The 20603-nt window shown below is 52.1% G+C and overlaps 1 protein-coding gene across 1 annotated transcript in view; it reads left to right on the forward strand.

The window, feature by feature from the left end:
* HYDIN (HYDIN axonemal central pair apparatus protein) overlaps positions 1–20603 on the forward strand; it is a gene marked incomplete at both ends in the record, with an annotated part of 102579 nt that overhangs the window by 75920 nt on the left and 6056 nt on the right. The window contains 35 exons of the mRNA XM_079541219.1: positions 429–612; positions 1218–1359; positions 2347–2509; positions 2600–3259; positions 3591–3800; positions 4155–4357; positions 4492–4674; positions 4895–5014; positions 5896–6055; positions 6142–6314; positions 6852–7050; positions 7352–7451; positions 8147–8246; positions 8526–8694; positions 8954–9192; positions 9452–9566; positions 9725–9929; positions 10112–10347; positions 10856–11007; positions 11162–11354; positions 11679–11787; positions 12309–12569; positions 12774–12916; positions 13130–13348; positions 14399–14559; positions 14760–14854; positions 15355–15589; positions 16063–16275; positions 16914–17052; positions 17367–17532; positions 17919–18066; positions 18616–18823; positions 19330–19551; positions 19900–20069; positions 20402–20600. Coding sequence (XP_079397345.1) covers positions 429–612; positions 1218–1359; positions 2347–2509; positions 2600–3259; positions 3591–3800; positions 4155–4357; positions 4492–4674; positions 4895–5014; positions 5896–6055; positions 6142–6314; positions 6852–7050; positions 7352–7451; positions 8147–8246; positions 8526–8694; positions 8954–9192; positions 9452–9566; positions 9725–9929; positions 10112–10347; positions 10856–11007; positions 11162–11354; positions 11679–11787; positions 12309–12569; positions 12774–12916; positions 13130–13348; positions 14399–14559; positions 14760–14854; positions 15355–15589; positions 16063–16275; positions 16914–17052; positions 17367–17532; positions 17919–18066; positions 18616–18823; positions 19330–19551; positions 19900–20069; positions 20402–20600 — 6594 coding nt within the window. The remainder of the gene's footprint in view (positions 1–428; positions 613–1217; positions 1360–2346; positions 2510–2599; positions 3260–3590; positions 3801–4154; positions 4358–4491; positions 4675–4894; positions 5015–5895; positions 6056–6141; positions 6315–6851; positions 7051–7351; positions 7452–8146; positions 8247–8525; positions 8695–8953; positions 9193–9451; positions 9567–9724; positions 9930–10111; positions 10348–10855; positions 11008–11161; positions 11355–11678; positions 11788–12308; positions 12570–12773; positions 12917–13129; positions 13349–14398; positions 14560–14759; positions 14855–15354; positions 15590–16062; positions 16276–16913; positions 17053–17366; positions 17533–17918; positions 18067–18615; positions 18824–19329; positions 19552–19899; positions 20070–20401; positions 20601–20603) is intronic.

The raw sequence follows: 20603 nt of genomic DNA on the forward strand, positions 1-20603 counted from the left end.
TGGGAGGCACTGAGAGGGGACAGCTGGAGGGAGTCCTGGGCTGCCAGCATCTTGGTGAAGATGCAGATGCTATCAGTTGGCAGAGCGCAGGAGCTTGTCTGAGCTGATGCATCTCTGAAAGAGTAGAAATGTGCTGGCAAGGCTGCCCAGGGAGATGGGGGAGTCAGCATCCCTGGAGGTATTCAAGAAAAGGGTGGATGTGGTGCAGGGGGACTTGGTCTAGAGCAATTAGGCATGGGAGGGTGGCTGGACTAGGCAATCTTAGTGGTCTTTCTGACCTTTGTGATTCCGTGGTTTGGAGTACCAGCTCCCAGGTGATGACAACAAGATGGCTTGTGTCCTTGGACGTCTGCATTTATTGCCAAGCTGAGAGCCTAGTGCATGCTGTTGCTGACTCTCTCTCTTCCTCTTTTTCGCTTTATTCCCAGCTGAGTGACTGCTACCAGGGAGTGGTCTTTGATGGCCTGGAGACCCTCTTTGCACGCAGCATGGCGTCTGCTCTCCTCTGCCTGCTCAAAGCTGTCAACAACCGTCCTTACATCTATTTTGTGAACCTGTTCCAGGACTATGCCTCTTGGAAAGCCAAAGAGATGGCTGCAAAAGAGCAGGAAGGTGAGAATCATCTCTATACCTCTCAAATGTCCTCTCAAGCTCTCAGCCTTACCATCGTGTCCATCTGGACATAACCCACAGAACTTGTAAGAAATGTTTGGGTTTTTTTTAATCCTTCCTTTAGTATCATAGAACCACAGAATCACTGAGGTTGGAAAAGACCTCTAAGGTCACCTAGTCCCAACTGCCCACATGCCCCTCGGCCCATGAACACCTCCAGGGACAGTGACTCCCACCTCCTTGGGCAGCTGTGCCAGTGCCCAAATGCTCTTTCAGTTGAGTTTTTCTTAATATCCAACCTTCTGCCTCAGCACAGCCAGCACTCACCTCACAGTTGCTTCAAGTATGTCTTCATGATATGCAAAACACCTGCCTTTCAATCTGTGTCTCCAAAGCTTGGGTGCAAGTGCAGGCTCTCATGGCATGGTACCTATCCTCCATGCTGGGACGTGGTTCTTGCAAAGCAGCACTCTGAGGCATTATCAAACCACAGCAGGTGTTGGGGCTCCCCACAGCTTATCCTGGAGGGTCTGGGAAGGTTTGTGTGCTCATCCCCAGCACCAAGCCCTGTGTGTATCTGCTGATGGTTTCTCTGTGCATGGAAGAACGGGAGCAGGAAGAAGTTGCCAGGAGAGAGAAAGCACGCCTTCAGGAGATGGATGAGGAGGAGTACGATGCCCTCACTGAGGAGCAGAAAGCTCAGTTTGATGACCATATACTACAAGTCCAGCGTGAGAGGAGGAGGAGGTCTGTAAGCTTTACATGGGCAGCTCTCCAGTATGGTGTCCCTGAAGGGTTCCCCCATTCCCATCCCAGATGGGGCACCTGACCAACCTGCTGCCCTCTTCCCTTCCCTGTGCTGGGTGCAGGCAGGCTGCTGGAGATTTGGTTGAGTGACACCACAGCAGGTCTCAGCTCTTTGTTCTGTCAAGGCTGACGCTTGTTTCCCCAGGGGAGATGACTAGGGCTGCTTCAAATGGCTCTGATTTTCAGGACAGACAGCACAAGTTTCCTAGAGCAATAGCTAGGTAAAGTGTAGTTGCTCAGAGCCTGTTTTGCAGGAGGGCAATTACTGCAGCTTTTGGTTTCTGATTGAATGGTTGTCCTGTTGCTGGGGCACCACTGAAAAGAACCCGGCCCCATCCACCTGGGGCTCTCAGCCTTTCCTCATACAGGAGGTGCTCCAGGACCCGACCATCTCTGCAGCCCTCTGCTGGGCTCTCTGCAGCAGTTCCCTGTCTGCCTTGAGCTGGGAAGCCCAGAACTGGGACCAGTGCTCTGACTATGGCCCTCTCAGGGCAGAGCACAGGGGAGGAGAACCTGTAGGGCTCCATTCCAAGCGGACCTTATCAGAGGAGGTGCACAATTTAGAATCACAGAGACATTAAGGTTGGAAAGGATCCTTTCAGATCCCCCAGTCCAACCCCAGCCCACCCCCACCATGCACACTGACCACATTCATCAGTGCCACATCCCCATGGTTCTGGGACGTCTCCAGGGATGGTGACAGCCTGTGCCAGTGCCTCGCCAATCTTTTGGAGAATAAATTCTTCCTAATACCCAGCATGAACCTCCCCTGGTGCAATGTGAGGCCACCTTTCATCCTGTCACTGTTACCTGGGAGATGAGACTGACCCCCAGTAGGTCCTGAATTTGGCCATAGGCAGGCAGGCACAATCCATGTCATTCTGTCGTGACTCTCAGTGATGTATTCTGTTTGACTTGCTGAAGGAGGATGGAGCAGCTGGCTCAAGAGCTTGAGGAAAGGCAGAGGCAGGAACTAGAGCGCTTGAAGGAGGAAGAAGAGCTGAAGAAGAAGTCCAAGCGGGGAAGGAGAGAGCTTGGAAAAGAAAAAGACGGTGTCTTGGGGAAGAAAAGCCAGCCTGGAGGCAGACAGGTGAGTGGTTATACTATTGCAATGGTCATCAGCATCCCACAAGAACTGATTCAGTGCTTTGAAATACTTCTTTTCTCCTCTCCTGCCCAGAATGCAACCGCATCCACCAGCAACACCAACGCGTCCACCAGCAACCGCTCAGACACCAGCGATGGGGTGGACAAAAAGGGGTCTACAAAGAAGCACCCAGACTCTGCTGTAGGTGACAAGGATGAGAAGAAAAAGTGTAACAAGGTCCCCCTGACGAATGCCAGCCCAGCAGCACCTGTGCAACCCAGCACCACAGAGCAGGAGGAAGCCAAGGAGAAGACACTGAGCGACAGCGAGAAGATCTTGGCCACGAGGTTTAAGATCTATGAGGCGTCACAGAAAGATATCGCACATATTTTATCAAACTGGGACAGAGTTCAGGGCATTCTGGTGTCCTCTTGGAGCCAGGAGGAGGTGTGGCAGAGGACAGAAGAGCAGAGCAGGCATTTATCCAGACGCAAGAGCAGGAGGGACAGGGAGAGGGAGCGCCTGGAGAAGGAGCGGCAGGAAAAGGAGCGCCTGGAGAAGGAGCGCTTGGAGAGGGAGAGGCAGGAGAAACTGAAGGCTCTCGAGGAATCCCAAGCACAGGCAGGGGAAGGTGCAGAAGGGTCAGCAAAAGGCCAGGGTGTCGGGGTGCCTTGCTTGGATATCCAGGTGCTGGACCCAGAGGATGCTATTGGGAAGATCCTGGAGAGTGGAAAGCTGCCCCCAGCAGAGCAGGTAAAGCCCTCTTGGGGCTCAAGTGCTGAGGTCTGAGACCTGGTGCTTTGTGCCATCGTCACTTGGTGGGACACAGAGCCTTGTCCCGTGCTGTGCTGTTGTTCCACTGCAGCTCCATGGCAGCTATGGGGTTGGGATGGTTCTCAGTTCTTCTCAAATGATGGAAAGAGGGAGTGCCATCCTGGCACTGCTCTGGAGCCCATCCACCCCAGTGTGCATAAAAAAGCACAGTACTCCATGTAAAAACACTGCCAGATTTTCAGTGTCTGAAAGGAAAGAATGTGAGGATGAATGTGACTGAGAACTGATGGAGTTTTCTCTGATCTTTTAGATCCTGGATAGCCTGGGTCTGGGGCCCTCAGGGCCTCCCATTCCCCCTACTGCATTTTACTCTGTGATCCACTACCCAGAGAAGCGAGTGGCCCCAGCGGGAGAAGCCCTCAAGCACTTCACCTTCATAATGCCAGAAGGTGCGATGGCAGAAGAAGAAAAGAAGGAATCAGAAAGTCTTGTGGATGCTCCCATCACGCCTACCACAAAGGTGCCAGGGCAAAGGGTTTGGGTGGGTGAGATGGAGAAGAACCACTGCAGACAAACAGTGATGGGCCCCATGTCTGCAGGAAGCCGCAGCACATCCCTGGCCTGATTCAACTGAACAAACCCTGTTTGGGGGAAGGATGGAGGCTTTGGTGCAATCAGAAAAGAGATTTCATGGGCAAAACGAAGCCAAATAAAGGAGAGCAAGGCAGTGGGCAGATGTGAAACCAATAGAAACTGGTCATTCATGGGTTCTCTTGCATGTTTGTCTACAAACCTGCAGCTTTCCTTCCAGGGCGGGGATGAATTAGGGCACGTCTCACCTTACTCTTCCTCTTCTTCCTCACCTGGTGCTCAGGTGTCAGAGGAGCAGCTCACCCCCACCAGAGGGAAAGCGAGGAAGGAAAAAACTGAGGGCAGCAAGGAGGTCAAGAAAGAGAAGCGGAGCTCTGCCCGGAGCAAGAAAAATCTCCATGGAACGGGCACGGGAACATCAACACATCCTGCTGATGTGGAGCAAAGCAGCGTGGACGTGGCTCCCTCTCCAGGGAAGCCCATCAGGTGAGAGGGGAAGGAGAGCCATCTCACCAAATGGTTTGCCATTCCCATGGGCTGCTGGGTGGTGAGTCCCTGGCCCTCCGCTTTGTCTCGCTGATGTGTTCCCAACATCTGAAGTGTTTCTCTGTAACTGCCAGGCTGAGCAGCTGTCGGTGGATCGTGCCTGCCCATGGCCAGGTGGAGCTGAAGGTACACTTCACCTCCTCGGTGCTGGGCCAGTTTGACCAAACGATGAATTTTGAGGTGCTGGGGACAAAGCGACTGTACCAGCTGCACTGCAGGGGCATTTGTGTGTACCCCACCATCAGCCAGGACCCACGGTAAGGCTGCCCCCTGCTCTGCTTCCCTCTGTACTTGGAGCAGGGGCTGCCTGTTGTACCCCAATGACCACTTCCCACCACTTTATGTCGCTTTTGACATGAGTCTACCTGAGCTCTACTGTCTCATCCAGCTTGGAGCTGGGAAGCTCTGCTGCTGAAGCTTATGGCTTCAGGTTGGAGCATCTCATAGCTCCTCACCTTCCCATTTTCTCCCTCCTAGGGTGGTGTTTCCTCACCGAAGGAAGAGCAAAGCAGACAATGACATCATCTTCAAGCAGTATGTCATGAGCACGGGCGTGTTCCACTTTGGGCCACTGCTCTGTGGGAAGTCCAGAGACTGGTACGTACTGGTGGGCTGCCAGCTGGTCCTGGGTAGACATCCCAAAGGCCCAAGGTGACTTTGGGCAACTCATGTCCTGCCTCCACCTCTCAGCTTCCTTGCTTATGATAGTGAACGTAATGGTGCTTTTTGAAGTGCTTCGAGCTGCATGGGCAGACTGGCCAAGCAATTATTCTGCCCGTAGCCTTATAAAATGTTGATTAATCTGTTATATTAGGCAGACTTTATGATTTGGCCTGCCAGCATGTGCGTGTGACCTGCAGAGGAATAACAGTGGGATTTATGAACCTGACTGCTGGATGAGGTCTGCCTTAAAAGCTGTCATTGTCACTGCTGGCGTGGTTCTATTTTTAATTTTGCTCTTTTTTTAATATCAGAAATGAAGCCCTTGCCTTCATGGGAGCCCTGGAGATCCAGTGATATTTTACAACCCTGGGAAATGAAATAAAAACCCTTTAAAAGCAAAAGGGCATCTTCAGGCAGCCTGATGAATGGACTCCAGTCTTGGTTTCCTTTGTAACCATTTTTTTTTTGCAAAAGCCTTTCTTGACACCCTGCAGGGAAAGGACCAGAGATGCAGGAAGGACCCGTATGCCAGATGGCTTTTATTCTTGCGGGGACCCTTGAATTTTTGTTTTGCAAAGTGTTCTTTCTTTAAGTGCTTGTGCCTTGTCACACTGATGGGATTGGGGCACCAGGTGAAGGCGCAGACATAGAAGTAACAGAAGGCTGAACGCACCATGCAGTGTGCTCCTTTTTCCTAGCCTGCTTGTTACTCTGTGGTGAGAGCAGCCTCTTGCTGCCAGCATGCAGAGCTTGCCTCGGTGGCTGATAAGCGCAGCGGTCCCAGCATTGCTGAAGCCTTCTCCCTTTGTGGACAGGTACAAGGCGCTGCCCTTCCCCAGCAACTGTGAGAAGATAACCATCCTCAACATCACCCCCTTGGAAGCAGAGGTGCATTTCTTCTTCGAGCGCGATCTCAAAGCAAACACGTTCATTTTAGACCCTCCCAGCATGACGCTGAAACCCAACGAGAAGCAGGTAGGAGGCGAGCGTGCAGCGATGCAGCACCCAGGAGCTGCTCTGCCTGCTCACCAGACCTCTTCGCTGTCTCTTTTTGGGGCTAGGAACTGAGCATTTGGGCGTACCCTACTTTGGCCGGCCTCGTGGAAGACAAGCTCGTGTGCTGCATTAAGGACAACCCGGAGCCGGTGGTCTTCCACTTGTGTTGCCAGGGGGTGCGGATAGAGCTGGCGGTCAGCCCCAAGCACGTGAACTTTGGGAAGCTGCTGCTGCACAGGTCAGCCCTCAGCTGCTCTGCTAGCAGCAAGAGCCATCAGCCAGCCTTCAGCTTCTTTGGATTATAGGGTCATAGATAGTTATGGTTGGAAGGACTTCTAAGATCATCAAACCCAACCGTCAACCCATCGCCACCAACTCAGAATCGTACAGTCGTAGAATCACTGAGATTGGAACGCAATTCTCAGATCCCCAAGTCCAACCCCAGCCCACCCCCACCGTGCCCACTGCCCCGTCCCTCAGTGCCACATCCCCACGGCTCTGGGACGCCTCCAGGGATGGAGACTCCCCCACCTCTTGGGCAGCTGTGTCACCGCCTTGCTGCTCTTTCAGAGGTTTTTCCTAATATCCCATCTGACCTCCTTTGACCCAACTTAAGGCCGTTGCCTCTCATCCTTTCATCCTTTATGCATATAAGTTGTTCTTTAGAGAGAGGGAGGCCAATCTTTCAAAGGGGCCGTTGGCCAAATGGGAAGGACAGGGCTGCTCCAAGGTGCAAAGCAAGGTGCCTGTGCTGAGCATCTTGGTGTGCCTGCAGGAGGGACAGCAAGCAGCTGGTGCTGCGCAACCCCATGCTGCTGCCTGCAGCCTGGAGGCTCAGCGGGCTGGAGAACCTCGGCGAGGATTTCTGTGTGTCACAAACTGAAGGCACTGTGGAGCCCTGTGCAGAACTGGGTATCTATCTGTATTTCAAAGCCACAAAGGCTGTCAGCATTAAGAAGACCATCCGACTGGAGGTGAGGGGATGTTGCTGTCCTGAGTGGAGCAGGACAAGGCAACCAAGGGTGTCGGGGGTGGAGGTTGTGCTGGAAGGGTTACCTGCAAGGAGTGCAGCGGGCTGAGCATTTGTGAACTTCCTTTCTGCTTACAGACCCTTAGCAGCAAGAAAGGATGGCTTTGTGGCCATAGTTCTCTATGATTTAAATCACTGGTAGCCCTCCAAGTAGGGTATGCCATGGTGGAACCAGCCAGCTATCATTATCTACCAGTAGAACTTAGGAGAATTGTCCCTGCAGTGTTTGTTTCTTGCTGCTTTAGGTTTCAGATGCAGAAAACATCCTGGGGATTGTTCAGATAGAAAATATCCAAATCCAAGCAGAAGCCTATGATGTTGCTCTGAGCATCACCATTGCCAAAGGTCAGTGGATGCCCCAAACCAAACCAGATGCATTTCATTGCATGCAACCAAAACACCTGGGAGGGGTTGGGGTGGAATCATAGAATCATTCAGGTTTGAAAAGACCTTTTTAAGGTCATCTAGTCCAACCATCCACCTGCCACCAATATTGCCTCCTAACCACGTCCCTCCCATGGTTCTCAAACACCTTCAGGACGATGACTTCACCGCCTCCTCAGGCACCTTGTTCTAATGCCTCACCACACTTTCAGAGACCTTTTTCCTAACACAGGCATGTAAGCGTGGCCATAAAGCACGTGTCCTTCAAGCTGCGCGGCGTGAAGCACCGTCAGGGCAGAGAGAGCCTTGAGCCTCTTATGTCCCAGCTTTGAAATGTGTCATTTCCCACGCAGATTGATTTGGGTTTGCCGAAATGACAGCAATGTGAAAAAGCAGTTGGCAGCTCCTGAAGGCACAGCAGAGCATGGGGAGTAGTTGAAACTGTGCTTGGAAGCAAGGAGGTGGAAACTGGGCTCCTTGTCTGCTAAACCCTGCAGATATTCTCTAAGCAAGAGGAAGAGCAACAGAGCAGTTAAACTTCCAGGCTGGGAAGGGTGCTGAGGATTTTGTCCCACTTGAGAGCCTCAGATAGGCATCTTGCAGCCCACAGCAACTCAGATCTTGGCCATCTCTTACCTCTTATGGGATTTCTGCAGGTATGGATGGCAACGTGGATTTTGGAGTCATTAGGGTGCAGGACGATGCAAAGCAAATGTTAACCCTGAAGAACAAAGGGAAGTATGAGATCGCATACAGGTGAGCGACTGCTTGGGCCGCCTTGTCTGTCCTTGCTTTTAGGATGTGTTCATTTCTCTTTACGAAACTCTTTAAATAAGGGAATGAGAAAGTCAGTGTTGAAGTGAGATTGGAGCACTTTTGGTCTGCAGTCTGTGCCAAAATCTGGGGATGGCAGAGATGGACTCTTTTGACTCTTTCCCTCTTTCTTTTTCTTTTTTTTTTTCCTAAAGGTCCTGGCTGTGTTGCTGCTACCCATCTATAACCACAGAGGTCTTTGTCTCTTTTCTTTGTCCCCAGCTTCACGTTGGAAAATGCAGATACTGACATTCCAAACTTGGCATCCCACTTTGCCATCCTGCCACAGAGAGGGGTGCTGGCTGCCTCGGAGCGCCCTGTGCACGTCCATCTGGTCTTCCACCCCAAGGCAGAAATAAATATCGAGGACAAACCCATCCTGAAGTGCCAGGTGAGCTGCTCCAGGCAGGTGGGTGGCTGCTCACACCCAGGATGTGTGTCTCCTGGAAGGAGAGGTTTAAGCTGGGAAATCCTCTCTTAGATACGTGCAACGTAATCTTTAGAAGGTGTTGGTGATGCTTCCCAAGCAGAGCTGAAAATCTGGCTCTGGAGGAGGCATTGAACAGGGCTAATAGGCTAAAGGTGACGTGGGGTGACAGGAGGGGCCATGGGGCTCCTCGCTGTGTTACCAAACCCTCCTCTGGCTGCAGGTGATTGAGCCCAGCCTCTGTGAAGGAGGGGAGACCATTGCCATCATCCCAGTGAAGGTGTCTGCCAAGGCCATGTTCAGCAAGTACAGCATCACCCCAGCCTCGTTCATTGATTTCGGGACTGTGGTGAATGGCACCAAGAAAACTTGCAGCTTCATCCTGGAAAACAGAGGCAGCCTTGACTTCAAGTTCCAAATCTACAAAGCAGAGCAGGATGCATCTGGGCCAAGAAGGAAAAGGTGGGTGAAGCTCTGCAGTGCCTGTCCCAGTCATGAGAGTGTGGCTGGTGATCCAAGGGACCCAAAAATGCCTCAGCTGCCCCGTGAGTAGGACAGAGTTGGTGGTAAAGCTGATCTACCCATGGTCATCACCAGGCAACCCTTGTGGATCCATCAGGAACACGAGTGTAGGAAGGCTTCCCTCCATGGCTAGAAGGTTCTGGCCTTGGAGGATGGCGAGGAGCTCAGCACGATGGATAATTCTGCTTTCTTCTCACAGTGTCAATCATGGGATGTCCAACCACTCTAATGATGATGAAAGCATCGACAAAGTGCCCAACTCTGGGAAGCAAAACAGGCAGTCTCTGCAGAAGGACACGAACCCCTTCATGCAGGTGGGTGGCCACGGGTTGGGATGCAGTCACGTAGTGGGGCTGCCTCTGGGCCATGGGTCACCCCTCAGTGACTGGAGGCCAGGGGGTGGCATGCTCCTTGCTGGGGACAGCCAAGGCAAGGCTGTGAGTCATCAGCCTCTCTGGGGCTCTGTCTGCAGGCACGCTTGACCCTTGGCATGTTCACGGTGTACCCTGGCTTTGGCTCCATCCACCCTGGGGGCCAGCAGGCCATCACAGTGGATTGCCAGGCAGAGCTAGTGGGGACGTGCGAGGCGCATCTATCAATCAATATCTGTGACAGAGACCCCAAGGACAACCCTGTTGGCATCCCCTACACCCTGCTGGCTGAGTCCTGCCTTCCAGGTATACACCACCTACAGGTTGCTATAGCCAAGTCCAGCAGCAGGGAGAGGGCAGGAGGAATATGTGGAAGGGCAAGCAGAAAGTAATGTCCTGGTGCCTGGGCTCCCAGGATGAGTCTTACAGCCTTCTGGGTCCACGTAACCTCAGCAGGAGTGCTTCTCAGTCCTCTTTTCTTCTCACAGCATTTGTAGTTGATGACATAGGTTCCATCTTCGAGGAGCATCGTATCTGCAGCAACGCCAACCTGTGCCACATCCTGCAGACTGTGCAGGACGGAGGTGTGTTCATCACAGATGAGAATAAGTTCATCTTCACCAACGTTCTGGTTGGGCACCGGGCCTCAGCCCGCTTCAAGATCCGCAATGTGGGCAAAGTCCCCTGTGATGTGGTCCTCTCCATCAAGCCCATCTCCACTAAGGTAAGAAAAGGGTGAGGTGATTGCTCCTCTTTTAAGGTGGGAGCCTGCCTTGCTTTCTAGATTCATCTTGCCTGCTCTAGTCCAGCTCTGTGCAGACAAAGTTACAGGGGAGAGCAACAGCCCCTGGGTTGTGTCCAGCACATCTCAAGGTTTTGGCTCATTCCTCCAGGTCTGTGGAGGGAGACCTGAACCCTTCTGGATCTCTCTAGAAAGCACATCGAAGGGTCTTTTCTACCGGGGCCAATGTGTCTGGGCTCCAAGGAGGCCGTTTCTTCAGGCTCCTTGTTTTTCTTCTCTTTGAAGGTCAATTCTAGATTATTTGCAGTTTTCCATGCGCCTCCTGCTCTCCTGGGCTTTATGGCAGCTCCCTGTCTAAGGCCAGCATTACTTTGGTGTCTCCCCTTGAGACGGAGGTGTCCTGTCCCCTGCTCCCTGATGCATGTGTGAATTGGGCTGCGCTGTGTGGAAGCTTTTATGTCCTAACACCAATCCGTGTGCTCCCCTCCAGCAGAACAGCCGCATCAGTGACATCTTTGAGGTGGATCCCATTCAGATGTGTGTGCCCAGCCATTCTCACGCCTTTGCTACAGTGACCTTCACTCCACAAACGATGCAGAACTACCAGTGCACTTTTGAGGCTTGCCTTGAAACCCAGGCAAGGTAACACAGCCTCTGAGATGGTAGGGGGATGATGAAGTGGCTTCTGTGCCACGTTATTTCCTCCTGGCTCCTGTGCTAAGGATGTGGGAGGAGAGGGACAAGGGGGCTGTATAAATACCAGCCAGTAACGATTTCTCCTCTTCCCCTCCTGCAGCCCAGTGGCAATTAAAACAGAAAGCCTGACATTTGATATCAGTGGGGAGGGGAACCTGCCTCGGGTGACAGTCCTGCGCCCAGTGCTTCGCAACAAGAGGGGGAACCCTCTGCTCCTCTTCAAGAAGCTGTTGCTTGGTGATTCAGAAAAGCTCCCTCTGGTCCTTCAGAACAATGGTATCATACCTGTCCAGGTGAGGTGCTGCTGGGGGAATGCATCAGCTGCTCTGGGAGCAAGTTCTTGTCCCATGGAGGAGAAAGCATGGCACAGACTTGCTGCTACACTGTGCGTCTCCTCTCCATTCCCCTCCTATCTCATATGTGGAAACGCATGGCGTCCTACTTACATTATATTCTAATTTATCACATCTTACTGCAGTTTAATTAAGCTTAACTGTAGTTTAATTCCATTCTGCTCATTATTTACTCTTTCCCAGTGAGGAACCAGCAGCAGTTCAGTCTTTGGGCTGTCCTGCACTCTCACTGTTGTGGCAGTGCTCTGTGTTCCCTTTTCTCAGTTGCTGATAGATATGTTGGATGAAGCGAGAGTTTTCTTCCTGAAAGCCAGGCCCACCACGCACTGCATCTACCAGGCTGCAGACACAAAGGAGGATTCTACTGGAGAAGGTGAATGCATTAGCCATGAAGTGTGGGCATCCACACGGGTTGGACAGTAGGATAAAATTCTTCTACAAAAGAGCAGTGATGCAGTGGCACAGCTGCCCAGGGAGAGGGGGAGTCACCATCGCTGGGGTGTCCCAGAGCCGTGGGGATGTGGCACTGAGGGACGTGGGCAGTGGGCACGGTGGGGTGGGGTTGGGCTTAGGGACCTGAGAGCTCTTTTTCACCCAATCTTAATGATTCCGTTATTCTAAACATGTGCCAGGCTCAAGGTTTGCCAAGCAGCAGCTAGATGTTAGGCACTGACTGGAGGAGATTCAAGAGCCAGGTGTTAACCAGGCTTTGAGATGCTTAAGGCTGTGTGTGCTGTCATCATAGCCTTGTGAGCATAAGGGGAACATGCAGAGCCATAGGTGGGAGCACCTGTGCTTAGAGACAGCTGGGTTTCAACCACGTCTTCCTATTATATCCCAAGGAAGAATTTCCTCTGAACAGATCTATCGCTGTCTCTAATTTCACTGGTGCAGGGAGAAAGCCCCACACTGCCTCCTGTGTCCTACATCGTGGGGAATCAGCAGAGTTTGACGTGCTTTTCAAACCCAACCTGCCCCAGCGTGCGGAAGGGCAGATCCACCTGTCTGTGGTGGACAACCCCTATGAGGAGACCAACATCCAGCTGGTGGGTGAGGGCTACGAGGATGATTTCACACTAGATAACATCCACGGGCTTGTGGCAGACAGCTTTGAGGAGAACACTGAAGGCAGTGTGGAGGAGGACATAATTGAAGGTAAGAGAATTCAAGCAGACATCTCTGGCAGGGCCACAGGAAGTCTGTGTGCATGTGATACAGCGTGGAGATGAAGGCCGTGTTCAAGCATGTGTTCTCTATGTGGGCAATCCTGTGCTGTCACCACCAGACCTGATGGAAGGAGTCAGGCGGGGTGGATGGACCTCACTGCACACTGACATCTCTTGCTGTCCTCCTTAACAGCTGGCAGAGTGGATCACATCCAGTTTGGGGACTGTCACATTGGGAAGCCCTACCAGGTGACCTTCACGATCACCAACCGCAGCCGGGCGGAGGCGATGCGGTTCGAGTGGCTGGCAGGCCCCCCCTTCCACTTCTCACCCCAGGTGAGTGCTGGCAGCTTTGCCTTTCCCACTGCCCAGACAGATTTCTGGGAGCTACCAGTGACTTTCCAACTCCTGGTGCTGCTTTTCAGTGCCGGGAGATGCAAACCAGAGCTTAGCTGGGGCTTCTTGTTGTAGGAGACGGTATCTTTGCGTCACAGCCCCTTTGCTGATGGTCCTTCTTTGCCAGTGATTCTTGGCTGCCATTCTCCCTAGGTGGGACACCTCCATGCTGGCTGTGCTAAGGACATCACAGTGACCTTGAAGTCGGATGTTGCAGTCACCTGCCAAGCACAGCTTGTGAAGTGTAAGGTGGCCAGGATCTCCTTCCAGCTGCCAGCAGAGCAGGTCTCCGACTGGGACGACCGCCTGCACACTGTCAGATGGGTGGATGCCACCAGGGGGGAGGCAGCTATGTGGCCGGTCAAGAGGAAGGTAAGAAGTACAGCAGCAAAAGCCAACCCATAAAAACAGATGCATACAGCAGCAAAGCCACCGTCTGCTGGCTCAGCAGCTCCTGCTTCCTCCTGAAGCATGAGTATGGTGGTCTTACAGGAGTCCAGAGAACTAGCATCTTCAGAAGCTCTTGGTCAAGCACCAAGTAATATTAGAGCTTTTCAATTTGCTAATTTTACAGTAACTGTAAAATTACTGAAGGAAAATCAAGCCCGAAAAGAATGACACATAGTCAGTAATTCACTATTCCACACCTTTGAGAATGGAAGAAATGTAGCTAACCAGGCAGCTTCCAGCCTTCTGAGGAGCTCCTCAGAGAAACAAGCTTGTCATCTCTTCCTCGTGGTTTCCAGAATCATTTGGGGTTTCTGGGGAACCCCTGCCCCAAGCTGAGGTCCTGCTATCAATTAGCTTTCAAACCTGATGACAGCATGCTGGTGAGCATGGCTTGGCAACCTTGCCCATGGCAAGGAGTTGGAAGTAGATGATCTTTAAAGTCCCCAACCCCAGCTGTTCTGTGATTCTGTACACTCTTACCTTGAGTGATGGTTCTTCCCCGGTTTCTGAACTATTATAAGACCTCTAAGTTACTTTTTTTTCTCCATCAGAGCTCAGCAGCCAGAGATTTCCCTAATGATCTCATTCCCTTCCCAAGATGTCTGTGTGGCTGTTGTCCCACACGTGACATTCGGAAGGCACTTTCAAGGAGAGATGGTACTTAGATTTGCTCACTCTTTGGGTTCTCTGCCCACGGGGCTCCAACAGAGAAGCTTAATCCTAATGTAGAGACCTGTCATATTTATTGGGGGCCAGGACAAATGTCAGACATTCTACAGGGTTTAAACGTGGGGGCTGATAACTGGTCATAGACCACATGGGCATATCCACAGCCGTGCTGGTGACCGCTTTGAGCAGCACTATTTATCTAATAAATGGGAATGGTCCTTCCTAGCTCCTGTATGGAGCTGAGCTTTGCTTTGGAGACTCAGAAGCTCTCTGCTCAGTGATTCTTCCTTGTCCTCTTTGGAGGTGATCGAGACAGACCCAGAACCAGCTCACACCATCCTGGAGAAGAGCAGCCGTGAAGTAGAACTTCGCCTGAGTGCTGTCATTGATTATGCTGACTTCCAAGTGGATGTGGACTCAATTCAGTTCAAGGAGACCTTGCTGTTCCAGACGAGGAGATTCCCGTGAGTGGTGGAGGTGGAGCAGGGGCTGCTCCAAAGGCAGCTGCCCATTTGAGATGCAAGGCTGGAATAAACCGCTTGGATTGAATCCCTCAGGCACCACATCTGCACCTTCCTCTTGAACTTCTAAGCTTGTAAATATTTCCTCAGTGACAACCTTCATTGGTTGTTACTTTTTTTTTTTTCTTCTCCTTGTTTTTCAGTTTCCGGCTGTCCAATACAGGAAATGTGTCCCTGGAATACACCTGGATGGCAGCCATGGGGGATGAGAGAGCGGCGAGCCCAGCCGGGCTGGAAGGTACAGCACTGGCTCTGCTGGCAGCTTGGGGTGCCTGGCATCCATTGAATGTGCTCACCTCCCTGTCTGTCTGTCCTGATGTTGGTTCCTTCCCCAGCATGCTTGTGCTGAAACTGATTTATTGGGCTGTGCCATCGGTCATCTTGGGCACTGGTTATGGAAGTCAGAGAATCGTAGTATCGTTACGGTTGGAAAAGACCACTGGGATTATCTAGTTCAACCATTGACGGTGTCCTTGATGGAGATGAGGTTGTCCAATGTGACACAGTGCTCAGAAATGTTCCCAGCTGGTGCAATGCTCTGCTCTGCCATAAGTTGGCACAGCTTTGACCTGGGCCAACTCACTCAGTAATTCCTGGAAATGCATAGGGGTGAACGCTGACCAGAAGCCATTCCACAGGAGAAGTTTTCCTTTAGCAACTCAGTTCTGGAGATGAAGAGAGTTTGATAGGATTTCCTTCCTGAAAGCAAATGTCCCGCTAAGCTCTTCCTTCCCACAGGACGTTGCCTCTCCTCCATGTCTGTTGCCTCTGTGAAGCTCCCATTCGGCCGGCTGGGCCATGGCCTGGAGCACACCTCATCCACCCTGAGCTCACCCACGAGCCTTGGCCATGCCACCCCAGTGTTCTGTGTTGAGCCTCCCAGTGGCACCGTCCCTGCTGGCCAGGAGCAGCTCTTCCAGATGAAGTTCTGCCCGGTGCACATGGGGAAGTTTAAGAGCTGCATGGTCTGCAGGTAGGAATGGTAACTCTTTAACTCGTGCTGCTTTGCCTCCACTGGGGGGCGGAATGCAGACCCCTGGTGGGGGGTCCACCCCTGGGGGGTGGACAGCCAGCCTCAGAGGGGCAGCAGGAATAACCAGCGTGCAGGAGTGAGTAAAAGTGATTATCTGGCCTTGGTGGAAGCAGGTATGGAGACAGCAGAAGGAAATGTTTTACAAAATATTAAGCTCTTCTTGTGTTGTAGCATCTGGAATGGGAGATCCAGAAAGGCTGCCTAGGGGCCAGTGAAAGCTAAATGGCCTTCTTTCTCAGACAAGCACAACCTTCCTGTCTACATAGAAACTTGTGTTCTTCTGTAGACACACAGCTGTTCCCACTTCACCCATCTCAGCTTTGCACTTCTGCTGGAATTTCTTGCACTAAGAATACAATACAAGCAGCTGTCTGTCTGTCTGGGAACAACGTTCTTAATATCATTCTTTCTAGCATTCCTAACCTGAAGCCAAATCAGAAGGGCCCAGAGGTGGTTGTGGAGGGGAAAAGCCAGATGCCACATTGCCACTTTGAACTGAAGGATTCTGACTACATCACTGCAAAGAGGCGCAAACCGGAGCTGCCAGAGCCCAGAGGGGCAGTGCTAGACCTGAAGACCAGAGTAATCGAGTTTGCAGCAACTGGGGTTGGCAGCAGGAACAGCAGGTAGGTGTGGGCATGGCTTCTGTTAATGGCAGAGACATCTCCAGCCCTGTGGCACATCTGTACCGTGTCTGTGTTGTGCTGACACGTGGCCACCAGTCTGCTGTGGGTCTGGAACAAGCTGCTGAAGAACAAGTGGCCAGTTTTTCCTTCTCTTTGCCCTTTACTTCAATGAACACAGCTGATAGTGTGTGCTCAGCTCCTCAGCATGGGGTTGAGCTAAGAGAACCCCATCTAGCCTGTGCTATGGGGCAGTACAACATTGGTCCCTTCCAAGAGCATCTTTGGGACGTGCTTGCTCCTTTGACATACCAGCCAGACAGGATCATTGAAGGCTGCAGCCACAACAGACAGTATCATCTTCCAAAGGAGTCTTGTTGGACCTGATTTCACCATTTTTAAGGTTCAAGAGTTTGGCTATATCCTTTCCATAATTTCTTTCTCGGTAACTGGCATTATTTCCACCTAGGAGACAAACACTGCTTGCAGAAAGCAGATGAAATGTTCATGTTCCCAGCATTGTCCACCTGCACCCAACATCTGGATGATGTCCAGACTGGCAGTGCTTGATATCTGCTGCAGGATGGGATTATTAATGTCCTGCTGCCACCTTAGCAGTCTTTTTCACTTTGTGTGCCCAGGACCTTCAAGGTGATGAACCCAACCAGTTCTGCATACTCCTTCCAGTGGACATGCCAGGACCCTGAAGCCCCACCAGGACAGAGAGCTTTCTTCTGCCTCACAGAGAGAGGGCAGATCCAGCCTGGGAAGAAAGCAGAGGTGGGTGCAGAAAAGGAAGAGGGTTGGCCCAGTAGATATATGCCAGTTTGACACCAGCTGTGTCTAATCTGGGTGTCTGATCTCACTGTGAGCTTGCTTTAGGCAAAGTCATGAAGAAACTATTGACTGGAGTTGGCAGAAAACGTGTTCTTACACTGCCAACATCTGCCATGCCTTTGGGCTGTAGTAAGTGTCACAGTGACCTGCCTCTGAGCTGGGAGCTTTCTGGGATTTCTCTGTGGTACAGCCTGCACTTCCTACCGTCACCCCTGCCAAGGGCAGCAACACTCCTTCATTTGCCTCTTTCTCCTCAGATCAAGTTTGAATTCATCCCCCGACATCTGGATATCACCGAGTCCTTCTGGGTCTTTACAATCCCTGAGAAGAGCATGTCAGTCCTGTTCCTGCTGGTGGGACACAGCACTGAACCGCTAGTGACTCTGGACAGGTCCCACCTGAACCTCCATTTGCTGTTAGTTGGTGAGCACGTGGTTATGCCTTATACACTCAGACATGTGCTGATCCAGTTCTGTTGTTCGAGCCAAGCTCCCAAAAGGAAGCTGGAAATGGGAGCTGGCACTTGTGAGCAGGTCAGCCAGCTCCTGCACCTGATTGTAGGAGGAAGAGGGAGGGGAAGGGAAGAAGACATGGGTGTTGAGGGCACAGTGTGTGGCTGAGGCTTCCAGGAGAGGATTTGGGAAGTGATGCCAGGAAGACCAGGGGGTGAGAAGCTGGTTTCCACACTCTCATCCTGAGCATGCCATGCTGCAAACTTCCACCGGGCTCAGCATGTGGGCAGGAGCACACTGTGCTGTGGTGGCCATGCTGCCAGAGGGTTTTCAGAGACTGATCTGTTCCTTTTCCAGGGCACAAAGTACACCAGACCGTCTATATGATCAACAGTGAGAAGGAGGCTTTCGCCTTTGCTTTCAGAGAAAGCTCGCTCTTCTCAGAGGGATGCGGCACCTCACTGAAAGTAGAGCCCATGGAAGGCTCCATTGCTCCCCTTTCAAGGTAATGAGGCAGTGTGATGGGCTACCAGGCCAGATTCCCTCTCCCACCGGCCAAATGTTGCATGGTCACTTTGCTTTGGAGGCTTTCTCCCCTCTGCAGTCACCAAGTGACACTCAGCAATATCCACCTTGGTTCATTCCCTCCCCAGCACCAGGAACCTGCAATGGCTGTTTGGGTTACCCTGGTCTTATGGGCTTCCTTCCCAGAGAAGCTCAGACTTGGATCTTCTGGTTTTGATGACAAAATCATGTTTTGAGGCTTTAACCATCTGATCTCCCAAGCCAGCAGCTCTCCAACCAATACCACAGATCCACCAGGGCTGTGCCTGCTCACAGCCTGCTCGGGTGCTGCATTAGCTCCAGGCAGCTTTGCCTTGTTTTAAAAGATGCTGAGCTTTGCAAAAGAGCACTATGCACAGCTGCTGGCTTCTTCCAAACCTAGGGCCTTGCTGCAGCCACTGCACGCTGCTCTCCCAAGGACCAATGCAGTACAGGGCCAAAAAAGCCATCAGAGAGTGAATGGAGCCAAAAATGGGTTTTCTCTCCCCAGATATCCCATTAAAATTGCCTTCACACCGACTCTGGAAGGAGAGGTGGTCTTCAACCTCAAATGCGATGTCAAGAGGAAGACAGAGCCCCTCTCCCTGAATATCAAGGCCACTGGCTACAGCATGAGTGTGTCTGTCAGGTGTGAGAACAGCGATGGCGGTGTGACTGAGCTCAGTGCACAGGAGGTCAACGTCATTGACTTCAAGGAGGTGAGCAGCTGCCCTTGCTCCGCACGGTCCTACAAGATGGAACCTCAACCAGGAGCTTTGCAGAAGTGTTTGAGCAGGAGGGAAGACGTTTCGTAAAGTCACTGAGGTTGGAGAAGACTGCTAAGATCGTTGAGTCCAACCATCAGCCCACCTCCACCGTGCCACTGCCCATGTCCCTCAGTGCCACATCCCCGTGGTTCTTGTGCACCTCCAGGGATTGTGACTCCCCCACCTCCCTGGGCAGCTGTGCCACTGCATCGCTGCTCTTCTGGAGCAGAAACTGTTCCCAATATCCAACCCAAACTTCCCCTGGCACAACGTGAGGCCATTACTGCTCATCTTTTACATGCACAAGCTGTTCTCTACAGAGAGGGAGACTGATCTTTCATGTTGCTCATCCATCAAATGGGAAGGACCTAGGAGCATGTGAGGAAGGAGCCCTTGCTGTGTCTGTTGGCATTTTGCAAGTGCCACAACCCCACATCCTTGCCACTTTCTCCCCCCAGGTGCAGCTGAACGAGAGCACCCGGCGCACCTTCAGCATCTACAACAACGGCAAGTTCAGCTTCACCTTCTCGTGGGAGCTGAGTGGCCCCACAGCCCGGGTGCAGCTCCTGTCTCTCAGCCCTCGGACAGGCAGCGTGCAGGCTGAGGGCAAGGTGGACACCCAGCTGGTTTTTCACCCTCAGAAAATGTGCTCATTAAAGGACGTAGAGCTGACACTGCAGGTGAGGCAGCTGTGTGTAATGGGGAAGCTTTGCCTTTCCTACGTGTCAGCTTGGCAGCAGGAGCCCAGAGCTGGGGGTGAGCTCCAGCTTTGAAGATCCAGGACAGAGAGGTTACTGCTGTCAAACTGGAGAGCCTGACAGCTTCTGAACCCGTTATCTTACTGAGTGCTCACCCGTGGCCATGACTCTCCAGAAACCATCCCCTCCTCTTTCTGCCGTCCTTTGCATCGGGCTTTCCTTATTATCACTGCAGCCAGCTGTCCCCACGCTCCTCCTCACCCATCTCTTGTGTTTGTGGCTGCAGTTCCCATCTCTTGAGCTGGCTTATGCTGTGTTTCTCCCCACCAGATCAACAAAGGTCCTGTGTTTACCTGCATGTTCCTGGCCACTGTGGTAGTGCCCACTGTCCACTTCTCAACCACAAGACTCAACTTCGGAGCCTGTTTCATCTACCAGGCTGGGATGCCACCTGCCCGGCAGACTCTTGCCATTACAAACAAAGCAGACAAAGATGTCAGGTAGGACTTCACATGCTCATTCACTCCTCACCTACCCTGTGCCAGACCCAGCAGTCTCCTTCGTGCCCGCGTTGTGCTGGCCATGGGGTTTCACAAAGCATTTCCCTTGGCTGATGGGAGTCCTTGCCTGTATACAATTCTCCTTGGGGTGCCAATCACACATGAAACCACTTCAGGCCATTTCCCTCTGCTAAGCACACTGTGACCTGCTGCCAAGATGAGCACACCCCAGGATGTAGCCATTGTGCCCTAATATAACACTGCAGCCCTGATGTTGTCTCCTGAGCACCACATGCAACACCTCTGCTTCTCTTTGCTGTGCTTTCTGCCAGTTTGAGCTGCTTGTTCACCAACACCATGCACCTGGAGGTGGATTTCCCGGGGTACATCCTTCAACCAGGAGGGACGGTGGAGGTGCCCATCACTTTCTATCCCAGAGAAGTTGCATCTTACTGTGAGGTCATTCCTTTTGAAATCAATGGTCTTTGTCAACAGACTGTTGAGGTCCAAGGAAAGGGTGCAGAAATGAAGGTG

Source organism: Tetrao urogallus (genome assembly GCF_951394365.1).
Source record: "Tetrao urogallus genome assembly, chromosome: 12".
In the NCBI taxonomy this organism is placed as follows: Eukaryota; Metazoa; Chordata; class Aves; order Galliformes; family Phasianidae; genus Tetrao; species Tetrao urogallus.